The sequence below is a fragment of the Macaca nemestrina genome, chromosome 3 (genome assembly GCF_043159975.1).
Source record: "Macaca nemestrina isolate mMacNem1 chromosome 3, mMacNem.hap1, whole genome shotgun sequence".
Taxonomy (NCBI): Eukaryota; Metazoa; Chordata; class Mammalia; order Primates; family Cercopithecidae; genus Macaca; species Macaca nemestrina.
Window position 1 is genome coordinate 135,071,593 of NC_092127.1, and position 14,814 is coordinate 135,086,406.

At 34.8% G+C, this 14,814-nt stretch overlaps 1 protein-coding gene across 3 annotated transcripts in view; it reads right to left on the reverse strand.

Moving 5' to 3' along the window:
• The window catches only part of LOC105477317 (ADAM metallopeptidase with thrombospondin type 1 motif 3), a 281,319-nt gene that overhangs the window by 130,176 nt on the left and 136,329 nt on the right, over window positions 1-14,814 (reverse strand). For all 3 annotated transcript variants that reach the window (XM_011733778.2, XM_011733777.2, XM_071093494.1), the window contains exon 4: window positions 4,894-5,050. In XM_011733778.2, the coding sequence (XP_011732080.1) occupies window positions 4,894-5,050 (157 nt within the window). The remainder of the gene's footprint in view (window positions 1-4,893; window positions 5,051-14,814) is intronic.

Here is a 14,814-nt window from a genome sequence, read left to right on the forward strand (position 1 = left end):
CCATAAATATGATTAATATTTCCACATGAATCTAATAGTAATAGCCTTGACAAATGATTGGCTGCTAAATAAGATGATGCAGGTGTGAAAAATTTATAATTTAACACCTACCCAAAATAATGATTGCTACTTGACATATCTTAGTAATTTAGTAATAATATGTTCCATATTTCATTTACTAAAAAAAAAATCTGCTAAAATTAATTTATATTACTCACTTTTTGTATGGGTTACAAAGCCCACCAACGATTCTCTTTGATCAGGGCATAGGTCATGAGAACTTCCAAATACAGCAGGTTAGAGTATATACTGACATGTCTACAGATTCAAGGAAGGGCTCTGGACCTAGGAAGTTCCTAGGAGTAGTAAAATAAGAAATAATCTTCTCATTTTTCTAGTTCTTGTTTCATAGTTTAATTCCCCGGCAACCAGTAGCAACTCCCAAATCATTTCTGACTTCTGCATGTTTCCCACCTGGGACAAAAACACGCCTTCACAGCACCATGACAACCACGCCAGCAACACAAGCATTTGGGTTCATGCAGGAAAATGAAAATCCTGAAAGGAAGCTAGGAGATAAAGGCCTACTATTCCTCATTTCCCACTGGTAGGATGTAATTACAAAAATTACTTTAACACAAAGCTTCTGGTGAATGAATAGCGGGTAATTTGAGGGGAAAAGCCTAGGGCCTAGGGATTAAATTAAAAACGTAAAATGCTGAATGATGTCATACAAGTTCAATCACCTTCCCCCCAAAAAGTAAACTGCCTAAAGCAAACTCCTTAGTGATGACAGAGTAAACATTCTTAAGAGATAGGCAGGAGTATTTTTTTTACATGAGTTTAGACAAATGATTGATTTAATAGTAGAGGTGAAATTTATGACCCTTTAATTTCTATTAAGTATATTGTTACCAATTATAATTTCAAATATAACATAATTTTGTCCAAATTAAAGAGTTTCAAAATGTGATTTCCATGCCCCTAAATCTGAAAAAGAAGCAAATTAAACATGCCCACCATGATGAAGTAGACAAATGTGTCATAAGCATGCCAAGTTTATGTTTTTTGTTTAATGAAAAGGATGCTATTCGTTTGCTAGAAACTGGCAGTGCTATGTGTTATAAATACTTGCCACTTCTGTACTAGAAGACACCATTATTTATATTGCCAAATGTAAAACTGCTTTAGATCTTATTCTTTAAAGAGTAATTCTAAAGCAGAGCACTGCATTTTTGACTTTACTACTTAGTTCAATATATTTTTAAACAACTCTTCATATGTTTCACATTGTGAAAATACAACTTTCCTATTAAGAGTCAGGAAAGAAGAATCCGCTATATATAGGATTGATTGATTGTTTTTGTGTTGTTGAATCATACCGTATGATACATTATCTTAACAGTTTCAAAGCTGTGACTTTTGTTGGAAACTGAGCTGAATATTCTTAGCGGACAGGGAATAGAAATAGATATTTTCATTTGGTCAAGCTGAATAGCTTAGGGCTCTCGAGTGTGGGAGAAGCATAATTTTTGTTTTGTTTCTAGTTTTAATTTTGTTTTCTGGAGACATAAAGTCCTTCTTAACTATAGCAAACATCTTTCATAGGCTTCCAATTCTATGTAGTGTACACCTTCAGATTCTCGGTGATACACCTGAAAATGAGAGAGTAGAAGGCAAGAAGGGGCATTCTAACCATCGACGAGCCAATAACTGCTGTTTCACTCTCAAGCTAATCTCTACCCATCCCTACCACAAGAAATGTTTAGAAGGCCATTCACACTTTGACTCTGGGACATGATTATGAAAATGCACCATGCATTTTTTAATTCACTCAGTGGTCTAAAAGATCATATAACTTAATCTACTTAAATTGGACCGACTTATCATTCTCCTTTATCAAGCCTATTTCTGTTTCTCAATTTATATACCTGAATTCTGGAAAGAGAATTGTTTAGTCTTCTAGATTAGAATTTCTCTCTTTCCTCACCCCCTCCAACATCTACCCCATCACAAAACTCCAACAGTTTTACTTCAATTTCTATCCATTTGGCTCTATCTCTCCATCGCCTAGTTCAGGTCCTAATAGATTTTAATGTATAACACTTCCAACAAACTCCAGAGCTCAAATGAATGGCGGCTCTGAGGAACTAAACTGCCAAATCAAGAAATGTAGCTAGTCAATTACCGTGACAAGTAGCAAAATAGGGCAGACTGTTTACATGGGCCCTGCTGATGAAATCCTGCAGGGTCAGAAATGGCTTGCTTATGATCAAAACTCCTACTGATGACTTGCTGTCAGAGAAATGTATGGAGACCATGATTCTCAAACACATTTCATTCCAAGTAAGTTTTAGCTTATGGATTTTATTCCTCTTCCTACATAACTCATTAAGAAAGACCTCATATGTTTCCTAAAATAAAATCTTGAATTAATCCAGAAAAGGCAGTGCTTTTGCTTTCATTTATAAATCAATATACCTTTCTAAACCTAATTTTTTTCAATTTTACAATTTAAAATAATGGAATACATTACAAAAATATATTCTTAATTTACAGTTGGAAGGTATTTGGTCTATGAGAAGACTTGGCTCTCCATCTTGCTACCAAGAAGTTAAAGGAAGAATTTAAACGTTCTGAATCTGAATCACTTGCTCCCCCAGGCAAGAGAGTTACACTTCTAACGTATATGGTTACAACTCAAGATTCTCAAAAGGAGGTAAATTCATATCACCTACAACTTAATTCAATCAGAACATCATAAATAAGAAGGTGAAAATCATTAAGCTCATATTAACATTTATCATGGAACATTTTAAGAGAACAGAATGATTTAATTTTGATTCAAGTTTTAAGGTAATCAAGAGGTGACAGAGGAACTCCTTTTGCTCTGACCCATGACCACTGAAACTTGTCTCAGAATGTATTACTCTAGTTTGCGGCCTACTTCGACTATAATTGCAATCTTCTATTAATGACTGAAAAACTCAGTCTTCAGTGTCTGCATTATTAAAAACAACTTTTAAGTAAACTGAGTGTGTTGATGCTATTGAAATTGACATTTTAAATAATTTTCTAAAGCAATGTTCCAAATTTCTGTAATTCCATCCAATTCCTTTATGTATACGTACCCTGACTGTTAATTTCCCTATTCTATCATCTAAAAATACAATAAGTATTAAACATGATATTTCTTGTAACTTTCTTACTTCAAGCAAAAAAAAACTCTTCTTATAAATATCAGACTAATGAAAAGTACTAGGATTAATATTTATAGAAATATACACCTTCGGGAATTGAAATGTAGTAATAGGGTACAGCTTGATGAAACTACGGTTATGACAGATGGAGCTGATGGGAGGACAGCCACAGTAACTCATCTCGCTTTCAATTCTCCTATACAATTCCATAGCATGTGGCCTATGCTTTCCTAAAAAATATTTAACCATTGCTTTGAAAGAGGTATTAGATATTAGTAATATGCAACAACCAAGATTTACTTATAGAAAAAGCACTCTATCCTACTACCTTTTCTTTAACATAACCAGTCTTCTGATTTAGAATAACAATTTTAGAATATGAAAATTGAGATTCACCTGAAGACAATGACTAATGGTTCAACTTAAACAAAACTCTTAACATGCTAATCTTCTGCAAAGATATTAAATATTAAGTTAATTAAATAACAGCTGGCATTGATCAAGCACCCATTTTTGCTGAATACTACATTCAGCAATTTGCATATACGTCTAATACTTATTACAATTGTGCAATATATATTACTTCTTTTTTCATAAAAAAAACTGAGGCTCACAGAGGTTAAGTACTAATCTAAGGTAACAACAACTTGGTGTGCAGAGCTATTATTACTCACACCAAGTCTAACTGCAAAGCCACTACAGTGACTCTGTAAGCTAGGCACACATTTTATAATACTGTATTTATTAATATAGTCCTGTTGTTTCAAATGAGAAATTCCTTTAAAATTTTCAAGATGTGTTAACTTTAAAGTTATCTTAAATTGCACTATTCTATTCATAAAGAATTTTAGGAGAAGTTAGTAGCATCTGAAAATCAAACGACTAGGTAACAAGTCTCAAAAGGCAATCTAGAAGATAAATTATTTCTAAAGAGGAAACTCTTTATTCTTAATTAAGAAAGTTGTCCTGGCAAATGTTAACAGACTTTTTGAGATCTGGTTAAAAAAAAAAAATGGATTCCCAAATTTTCTTTTTCTCCACAGAGGAAATTTTATATCCAATGCATAAGCATATCTCCTTAATACTAAGTAACTTTCAGGTTTAATTTAAACAAACAAACAAAAATAGAAAATTTTTATGCAACATAATTTACTTGACTTTAGCAGTTCTAGCCTAATTTGAAATAGAAGTCCACAGAAGAATTTGATTCATTGTCTCCTCCATATAGTAAAAGTTTTGCAAAATAGATTTTAAAGTCAAGTAGCATTATTATTTTCAAATATATCCATCACACTGGTCTTAAAACAAAAAGCAACTGTTTGTCATGTCAATATATGTCCTTAAAGGTTTAAAATAACACCGATAATTCATAATTAAGATACTTCTGTAAAGCACAAACCACAAATATTTTCAAATTTTAACATAAGCTAGAGAACCAATAGTTTTAATATAAAGGTATTAAAAGAAGTCATATCAGGGATATATAACACACTGGAATAAATACCTGTAACATATACTCTATGCATTTTTTTAAAAGCAAGCCAAATTTCATGATTTATAAAAGTAAACTTCTTTTGCTACCTCCACAATATACAGGAGCACATGACAATCACATTCTCTTACTTGATGACAGAGTTATTTTCATAATATCTTAAAATTATATTTCATTATTAAGCTTTGTCAAGATGCCTACCTCTGTAGTGGAAGTCTTTGGACATGTCTATGGGAGCCTGTTCTACTGCTGATCTCTTGTAGACAACATGAATCCTTCCTTTTTCTTCCTCCATCTGTTTACCTCTTTCCAAGGGTTCAATGAAATACTCTTCATTATCACTTTTTATCATTCCAGCCTAGAGAAAGCACAAAATGTGTTAATTTAAAAAAGAAATATCTATCATCTTCAGCTCACAAGCACATCTTTTTAAATGTCAAGAATATGACTTGTGAAAACTAACGCTTTTTCTTTCCACATTTGGCTATAAATTTAAAATAGTTATTAACTATCAGTAATTCATATAAGGTAGAAATTCACATATGACAGAAATGAAAAAAAATTCATATTAAGGTACTATAGAATACAAAATTTACATAGGATGAGAATAGGGAAATCATACAACATATACATTTTATCAAACTAGAAAATAAGTGCATTTATATGCTCTACTTGGTATTTTATATCTAGTAAGAATCATATGGGATACATAAATTCAAAAAATCTCTAATTTCCCATAATAACCCACTGTGGAGCAGTTTTCTACACATTACATACTTTTTCACTTATTTACATCTTCCTCCCAAACAAGGTGGCATGAGGGAAATGAGTTCCATGCTACATTCAGTATGTAAAGTTACTTCTTTAAAATAGTCTCAGTAAGCTTCTGTGGAAATTCCACATTTCTAAAGCTTATGAATTTGAAGAACTAACTCATATTTGTCCTAGCTTAATCTAACTTTATGATTAAAATGATAACTTTAATATATATTTATATATGTATACATATATATGTATATATGTATATATATATGTATATATATATGTATATATATATACACCCCTCAAACTGCAGCCTTTCACACTGAAAAGCCTATTCTTACTTTCAGTTCCTTCTATCTCTCTATTGTTTTCTGATTCTGTTTCATCTTTTAATTATTCAGAAAACACCAGGCCTATAGTCAGTACTACAGCTGAAGAAAAATGATGGTTTTTTCTAAAATGTGATATTTCTTAAACATCAAGTCCACATTACAGTCAAGTCGTTGTGGCTCATGTTTCTACTTTAAACATCATACAATAATATGAAATATTAATTTAAATATAAGCACATTTATTTGAAAACAAAATTGGAACAAATAATGTGTTAGTGTGGAGATTGTACTTATTTTGAAAATACATATCAGATTTAGAGATGCCATATTTTTTCTCAGACCTTTAACTTATTCTGTATTTTCACACGAGGTCACTGGCTCTCAGGCCACATGGACAAGGGAGGAGTTTCTTACTCCTTCCAACTATGTTGATATCTTTGCCATTATGCTGTCAAGCAACATAGAAATGAAAGGGAGGGGAGGTGTCCTTTACCAAAGAGCGTATGTTTTGAGCAGATATATATAATATATTATATATTATATATGTGTGTATATATATATTCAACAAAGATGCCTATGACTAGAGCTTTTCTGTTGCACTCAAATCTGTCCTTTTCCTTTCTGTTCTGACTTCTACAACTGGGTATGGTATTTCCCTTCTTCCCCTTTGTAAGCCTCACAGGGATCTTAAAAGCTATGCCATCTCCATATGCCACTTCTACACTTGCCTTTATGATGTGCACTACAAACAGCCCTGGAACCTATGGGGCCATTCTCACAAGAAAACATTACTACAACTCTTCTACTATTCTTGGCCCATACCCTCTGGAACAACCCTCTAGCTTTCACTTAAAAGAGCATTGAGCTAGTGGGTACTTAGTAGTAAAGCTCATCTTCCAGATACTCCAAAAATTGGAGTTTCTTTCTTTACCTAATTACTTTACACTTAGTCATGTACTATGAAATACACAGTATTTTTCAAAAGTTACATAGTTAATTATTCCCTATTCAGAGTTGTTCCTATTGGTTAATAGATTCACCTCTTCTACAAATATAATTTCCAACATCTTCCTCATGCTTTCCAATTTTAATTTTAATCTCTTCTATATTATGGTCATATTAGTTTATCTCCTATTACCAGTAATTCCAACACTCACTGCTATTGGCCTTCTCAGGCATTAATGAATTAATGTCCATAAACTATATCCAAACTAAGCACAAACACAGTAAACATAGAAAAAGTTAATAAAATGTATAAGGCTAAAATGTTATCTCATCCCTAACACCATCTGTTGGTAGCAAAAAGCATGAACTGGCTTTATCCTGGAACGATAGGTCTGTATTTATATACGGAAGTTTATAAGGGGAAGTGCATCAGCATGGGAGTTTCAGTATTCATCTTTATTCCAGTCTTTTCTTTGCTCCAAATCTGCTATCACTGAATTCTGTAACATCTACATTATCCTCCCATCCTCCTAAATCCACTAACATTTCCTTAGTTATAAACATCATCATTATTTATTTGGATTACAAAAACTCCCTATCTTAAGATTTTCCGAAGATCATAATGATTCTCCCAGATGAGTGCCTGACTCAGGGAAGAAACAGTGCCACTGAAGCGGTCAGCGACTCTGAGCAATGGGCAATGGCTATTGCAGTCACTTGAAAGTCACTTGAAAGTGACAGGGAGGGCAGTGAGGATTAGCCCACGTGCCTATTGAAAACACTTCTCCATATCTGCTACAGCAAACATTCAAATTCCAGGCCACATGATGTTATTTTATCACACTAAGCCACAGGTAAAACAAAATTCAACACAATTAAACATCTCATTTAGAAAGCAAAGAAAATTTAAGTCAGACTGAGTCAGTATTAGTGACAAGGCAAGCGTTGGATCAAGTGATGTCCAGTAACTCCATGGACCCGAAATCTGAAAGTCGGCCCTTTTATTTATTAATTTAAGTAAAGTTTAATGAAAGAGAGTACTTTATATAAAGCACTGTACTAAATAAAGTAATAAATGAGAAATCCTGAAAGACAGTTCATTTGTCCTCATTTGATTCAATCCAGTCGAATAAATAAAATACATGCCTACTGAAATTCAGTGAGTATGCTATGGAAAGTCCAGAAAGTAATTGACAGGACAGTTGATAGTAAAATCAAGTAAAAGTTTTTTCCTCCATAATCTCACCAGACACAGAAAACTTAGTAAGAACTGTTGATTTTTCACTCGAAATTATCCAGTATCTATTTCAACTGAAATGTACCTAGTCCACATCACAATAAACCTTCGCTTTGGCCACCGTTACTGTTCACATGATGTACATATTCACCTAGTGTGGCAGCCAAAATTGCCCTTTAACATTATCATATTAAATTTGGAGAAATTTGAATTTGGTAGCAAGTGGAGCAAGCATGTAAGAGCTCAAAACATCAGGTGCTTCTTTCCCACTCACATAAAGCTCAGGATGGTTTTGGATTGGCCAGGAAAGGTTTCTACTCCACACAGCCATCCAGGAGTCCAGGCTGACAGTGGCTCTATCATCTTAATATAATCTTCCAGTATGCCTAGTCAAAACGGGAAGCAGTCTGAGGAAGCCCACATGGGAAATTTTTATGAGCTAGCCCTACTCGTGCTATTCACCATTTCCACTTACTGCCATAGATAGGATACAGTTGCATGGCTCACAGCCAACTGCAAAGAGGGCCAGGAAATGTAAGCTGGCTGTATGCCCAGGGAGAAGAGACAAATGGATTTTGATGAACAGATGGAAGTCTCAACCTCCAAAAAGATCATGCCACTCCTTTGCTTAAAACACTTTAATTGCTTCCCATTGCACTTAACACTGCACTCATTACTTTGGCCTTCAAGGCCCACATCATCTGTGCTGCCCACCATCCTCAAGTTTGCCATTCTCAGTGTCCTCACGAGGTCCCAACCTCAGGGGATTTTGTTCAACTTTCTTTTTCTATTTCTATTCCCAAGGTCCTTATAACCTCAGGTCTTTGCAATGACATTAGTTCTGCTTAAAGAGCCTTGGTTCCACCACATCACACTTCCCTAAGCTGGCTGGTTTTTATTCTCCAGGTTTCAAGTTAAATGTTATCTCCTTAAAATGATTTACTCACTCCCTCACCTCACAAAAATGAGGTGCCCCAATCTAAATTAGATCCTCTCTTAGCCAATTATTCTAACTGAAAGTAATGTGTTCCTTTCTCTCCTGGTCCTTAACACAAATTTCAAGGGTGTATTTAGCTGAATGTGAAATCTATGGTTCTCTCTCCCCCCTGTGGAACTGTTAGCTACTAAGGCACATATATCTAGCTTAACCCACCTTTGAGTCTTAAGCTCCATCACAATTGCTGGCACAAAATATGTATTCAATAAAGTTCTGATGAAAAATTACATGAATGAATGAATGATACAAATGAGGGAATGAAGAACTTTTAGACTTTTGGTGATTTCCCAAAGACGGGAGTATTGCTATAGTGGGGAGAGAAGAGAAGGAATTAGAAGTGAGGCCATTCGAGGGGAGCAACGGTTCTAAAGCAAGCTTGTCCAACCTGTGTCCTGTGGGCCACAGGCAGCCCAGGACAGCTCTGAATGCAGCCCAACACAAGTTCATAAACTTTCTTAAAACGTTATGAGATTTTTTTGTGGTTACTTTTAAGCTCATCAGTTGTCGTTACTGTGAGTGTATTTTATGTGTGGCCCCAGACAATTCTTCTTCTTCCATTGTGGCCCACGGAAGCCAGAATACTGGATACCCCTGTAAGTACAAAAGTTCCTGGTACACATGTGCATAGGAAGCAAGCCCATTCAGGGAACAGTTCATGCAGGGTGGCTCCAAAACAATGTCACGGAAGACTATTAGTACTACCTTGGGTCAGAATTTTAACATGTAGAAACAGAGAACCAAAAAATAAATAAATAAAAAAGAATGTTGATCAGATGGACGAGAACAAAACACTATTTTCATATTTCTCTGATGATTAAGTGCCAGATAGAAGCAAGCAAGAAGCTAAAATAACAGTCCAGATACAAAAAGTGGCAATGGGAAGAGAAAAGGTCAGGGGAGTGGGGAAGGAATTAATTTAAAAGTGATTTCAGGAAAAAAAAAAGTGGTACTTTTTAAAATGTAAGCTCCTCTACTCAAAACCTTTTAAGGTCTCCCCTTCTCATTCAGATTAGTAACCAAAGTTCCTACAGAGTCTACCTAGGCCCTCCCTGATCTCAGCATCACTGCCTTCAAGACTCCATCACCTCTCCGGCCTCATCTGCTCACTCTCTTCCTTGTTGGCTTCACTCCAGCCATGATGGGCTCCTTGCTGATTCTTGAATACTTAGGGGGTGTTTCCCTTTTAAGACCTTTACACTGGCACTTTCCTCTACTTGGAATCCTCTTCCCCTAGCACTCTGCATGGCTAACATTTTCACCTCCTTTAAGTCCTCGCTTAGGTGTTGCTTCTCAAAGAGCATACACGGACTACCCAACTGCTTCTCAACCCAGCACCCCCAGCCTCTTTCCCTACACTGTTTCCACTGCACTTATTGCCCTCCAACAGACTGGATCACTTAACTGCCTATCATGTTTATTGTTTATTGTTTATTGTTTATTGTTAGTAACCCACCACTGCCTTGCTGGTCAGGAATCACTTCTTGGTCTGCTTTGCTCAAGTATGTATCTCAAGTGCCTAAAGCAATATCTGGCATAAACTAGACACTCGATAAATACCTGATACGTGAAAAAACATCAACAAAGAAGGAAGGCACAATCTAAGATTACACCTTAGTTTTGAAGTTGGATGACTATGAAATTAATGTTTTCATTCACAGAAACAGGAAAGCCAAAATGGCAAGATGACTGGAAAACAGGAGAAAAAGTTAATGTGTTTTGTTTTAACCATTCTCTTGAAATAGTGATGGAAATTCCCAGCATTCAGTAGAGAAATACAGAATTGTAATTCAGAAAAAAAAAAAAAATTGTCACAGCCACAATGGATTTGGGATACATCTTCTCAGAGGCAATAGCTAAAGCTGTTAACAGAAATGAAGAAGAAAAGTACATAAAGAGATTTGAGGGAGGGTCAATAGAGAATCCTGGGAAATGACCATATAACCTTAGGAAACTGTCATATAGGAAATTCCTAAAATCTAAATCCTAGACCATGGCCTATAAGGCACTCCATGTCCTAACACTGTCTATTTTTCTGGCTTCTAACACTTTATGCCTTGCTCTTTCTGCTCTAGCCACATGGTCCTAGTCCCACTGGCACTACCCCACTTACATCAGTTAGCATCGCTTTCACTCTCTATCCCGACTTTTTCCCTTCCAGTATGACTAGATGATTTGCCTGGCCCCATTCAGTATATAAGCTTCACATGGGCATGGGCTTTGCCGTATTCACTGCTATGTCATATCCCAGGGACTAGCACAGTGCCTGGCTCAAAGTAGGTGCCTAACACTTGAGGGAGCATAGGAGAAGAAATCAATGTAAGTTATGGAAAAGTGAAGATAAAACACCTTAGATTTAGAAGGAAACTGAAAAGGAATGATGAGAGATAGGAGGAAAACCAAGAAGAGTGTCATGGGCACCTAGTAGGATAGAGTTTTGTCAAAGTAAAAGTAACTGCAGTGAAGAAGACACAGAGAATGAAGTCTGTGGGGAGGAAACTAGGCATGCAAAAGCATTTAATTACAGTAGTGGGGGCTGAGGAGATATTACAAGGAATTACAGAAAGGGTCAGTGTGAAAACCACATATTTTTCAGATCCCAGAATATTCACAGCCATTAGAGGTAGATTTTTCTGCACTTCTTCCTGTCACACCATATTAATATTTCTCTGTGTAGCTACCAAAATTGGAGTGACTATTTTTAAAGTACCTGAGGTTTTAGACAAGTCTTTCCTATACATACTTAAGAAAGGAAAAAATCATCAGTAGTAATAACTAAATAGTCAAAGTTCTTTTATCCACTAGAATGCCCATTTAGGTAGTCATGCACTATCATACATAACCCTCAGTAAAAAATTCACATTCCTGCTCTCAGGTCTGCAACATTTTATTTCACAGGATATATTTAGCACATATGACAATGAAGTGACTTAAGGAATAAGTGTGCACAAAATTCTAAGTACTACTATTATTTATAATGAAACCAGAAATTTATGACTTAGAAATTTTTAGAAGTGTCACACATACAATTATATATTCTCCTGAGGGATTCCATTTAAAAAGATGCAATCATTTTTAATTTATCCTTAATGTCAATTAATCGACATACAATATCAAGATAATGTTCTATAAATTTCCCTATATAACATAAAGTCCTTCATATAAAGTACTGCATTGATATATGCAGAGATTCTAATCTCTGCAATGATACGTGAAATATTTATTGTTTCCCAAACTATTTTCCAAAATTTAACACTAATTTTTAAAAATATTTATGTTTAGTATAGCATTAAGTACACTATGTTAAACATATTTTATTTTGCTCTAATTCTTCATATAGGCTCTCTGACAGCATTTCGGAGGGGATATTTATAAAACAATGATGTGTGCTAAAAAGCCAGCTGCAAAATTCCCCTCATCTGGTCAACTCTTCCAGCTACATCACTCAACTCAAACACTGCCAAGAATTCAGAATTAAGTCAGATAGCCTCAGATGATGAAAACAGCGATCACAAAGGCCACACTCCTTACTCACTAGGAGGGGTCCTCACAGCCATATTTGAAGCCCAATTCTAATAAACTGGGTTAGATAGTTTTCTAACTCTCATCAGAGCATAAATGGCAAATCAGAACAAGGGGTGTGGGGTATAGAGAGTTTCAGATGAGATAATGTCTATGAATGCCCTTTATAAAGTCCTACAAGAAATGTAAAACACTGGTTTTTATATGTCTATAATAATAAAAATCAGACATCAAGAGAAGAATAAATTGTAGTTAAGACAAAAATCAGTCTAAGTGACATTTTTTAAAAAGTTCCATCAAAAATTACAATATTTTCTTAAAATTCTGTGTCAAATATTCTAAAACACTTATGCCATGGACACATTCCATTTCTAATTGTAACAACTAAACATTTTATTGCAGTTCTTCTCAAATCTGCTAAGGAAAGAGAATAGAGATGGGTAGCTTTTTCTGGTGCCTCATGAAATAGGTACCAATCATTTAACATAGAATTGCAGCTGAAACTAAATATTTACCATTTTGTGCTAAATCTGTTACAATCTTACACTAGTTCATAGCACAGAAAGGCATAGTAAGTTTTAAATGTCTGGAAAAGATGCTGAGAAAAATGTATATCAATATTATGTGTGTAAGAGAGAGAATATGTGTAAATATAATAGTCAAGTAAGACTATCATTATACTTTAGTGGTACAACAACATGATTTTAGTTTGCTAAAGTTCTCTGAAAACACATTCTGAGAATCACCGTTTCACTGTTATTTCCTCAAACATCTGTTGTATCAATGTTCCAAGCAAACACATTGTGTAATTCCATTCACAATTAGAATGGACAGATTTTACTATATGGAGATGATTTCTAAATATTTCCTGAATTTCAGGCAGCATTTCAATGGCCTCTCCAGAATTTCTGCAAAGGAAGGATTGAGGAAGGTAAAGTGGTTGAGGAGGGCTGGAAAGTAGAATGACTAGTACCGTTCTGAAGCTGTATTCGCAAACCAAAAGTACTATCTCTCTACTTAAATAAAAGAAACTCAACTATTGAGATGTATTCAGACAGAGTACATAAAGAAAAAGAGTAGCTGGAATAGCCTCCAAGCCATGCCTTCGATTTCTATAAAGCCTTCCCTTATTCTAAAGCCAGAGGGAATTTTTATCTCTTTTGAACTCCCAGAATTTTATGTATATTTCCATGGCATTTATCATTTTGTCAACTTTGTACTACAATTATTTATATTAACTGTGCTAGTGCCTGGAAATTACGAGATGTTAAATAAGATGTTAACTGTATCCAAATATAAACCTGATTAAATGCCAAATTTACATTTGAGTTTAGTTGGCATTTCATTCAACAATAACCCTTCCAGATGCTTTCTGTATCTCGAAAGCATCTCCTGCAAATGGCTAGAGTCCTACATTAAAGAAAAAAAAAATAATGCCATCTCAACCCACAATTCAATTAATTGTTAAAGCAAATGGATCTAACCTTAACCAGGGACATTAGATATTACCATTTCAGTTCCCTAGAGAGCATAACCTTCAACCCTCTGCTGCCTGATTCTTATCAAAATACAAGTGACAAAAAATAAAATTTGAGAAATATTTCCTGAAGGCTAAAGGATTTTCTATACATCCATTCTAATCCCTCTAATTTTCCCTAATCTCCATTACCAACTCCTGCTTCCATTAAGCCAGGCCACAGTTATTTGGGATCCTAATAGAAGTGGTTTTATTCAACTATACTAAAATGTTAAAACACCTGCCTAGAATGAAGATGATTACACAAAAAGAGCCCTAGGAAGCTCATTACTGTAGTAGCAGTGCATTTGTCACTGAGGACCTTTCTCAATGTCATACCCTATTTGTTGCATGACAGTCCTGGGGAAACAAAATCACAGACTTTAGTAACAGGAACAGTTCTTCTTCTCCCAAGAAACTAGTTCATTTTTATTACAAACACTGAATATTATATAACCAATCAGGATCTGAAAGAAAACTCAGAGTCAAATCTGTATCCTACTTTAGGAGAGTCTTGTGCCATAAATCCTTGGATACTAACTTTTTATTGGAGGTTATTTTTTCTTTTTTTATGTTCTCTTCTTCCTGACTTATTTTATTGTCAATATTTTATTGTATGAATGTATAAGCTGCTACATATTCCTTGTAATATTGAAGAGGGTAGGTACTTGTTGAATGACATGTAAGTCCTATATTTCAAGCTAAAGCTACAATAACATTATGGTTTAACTGATGTGAAACAAGAAAGCATATTCCTCCAGAAAATTGTGAATTATGGGATTAAATGCATTAGCAATGCTTAGCATTATCCAAT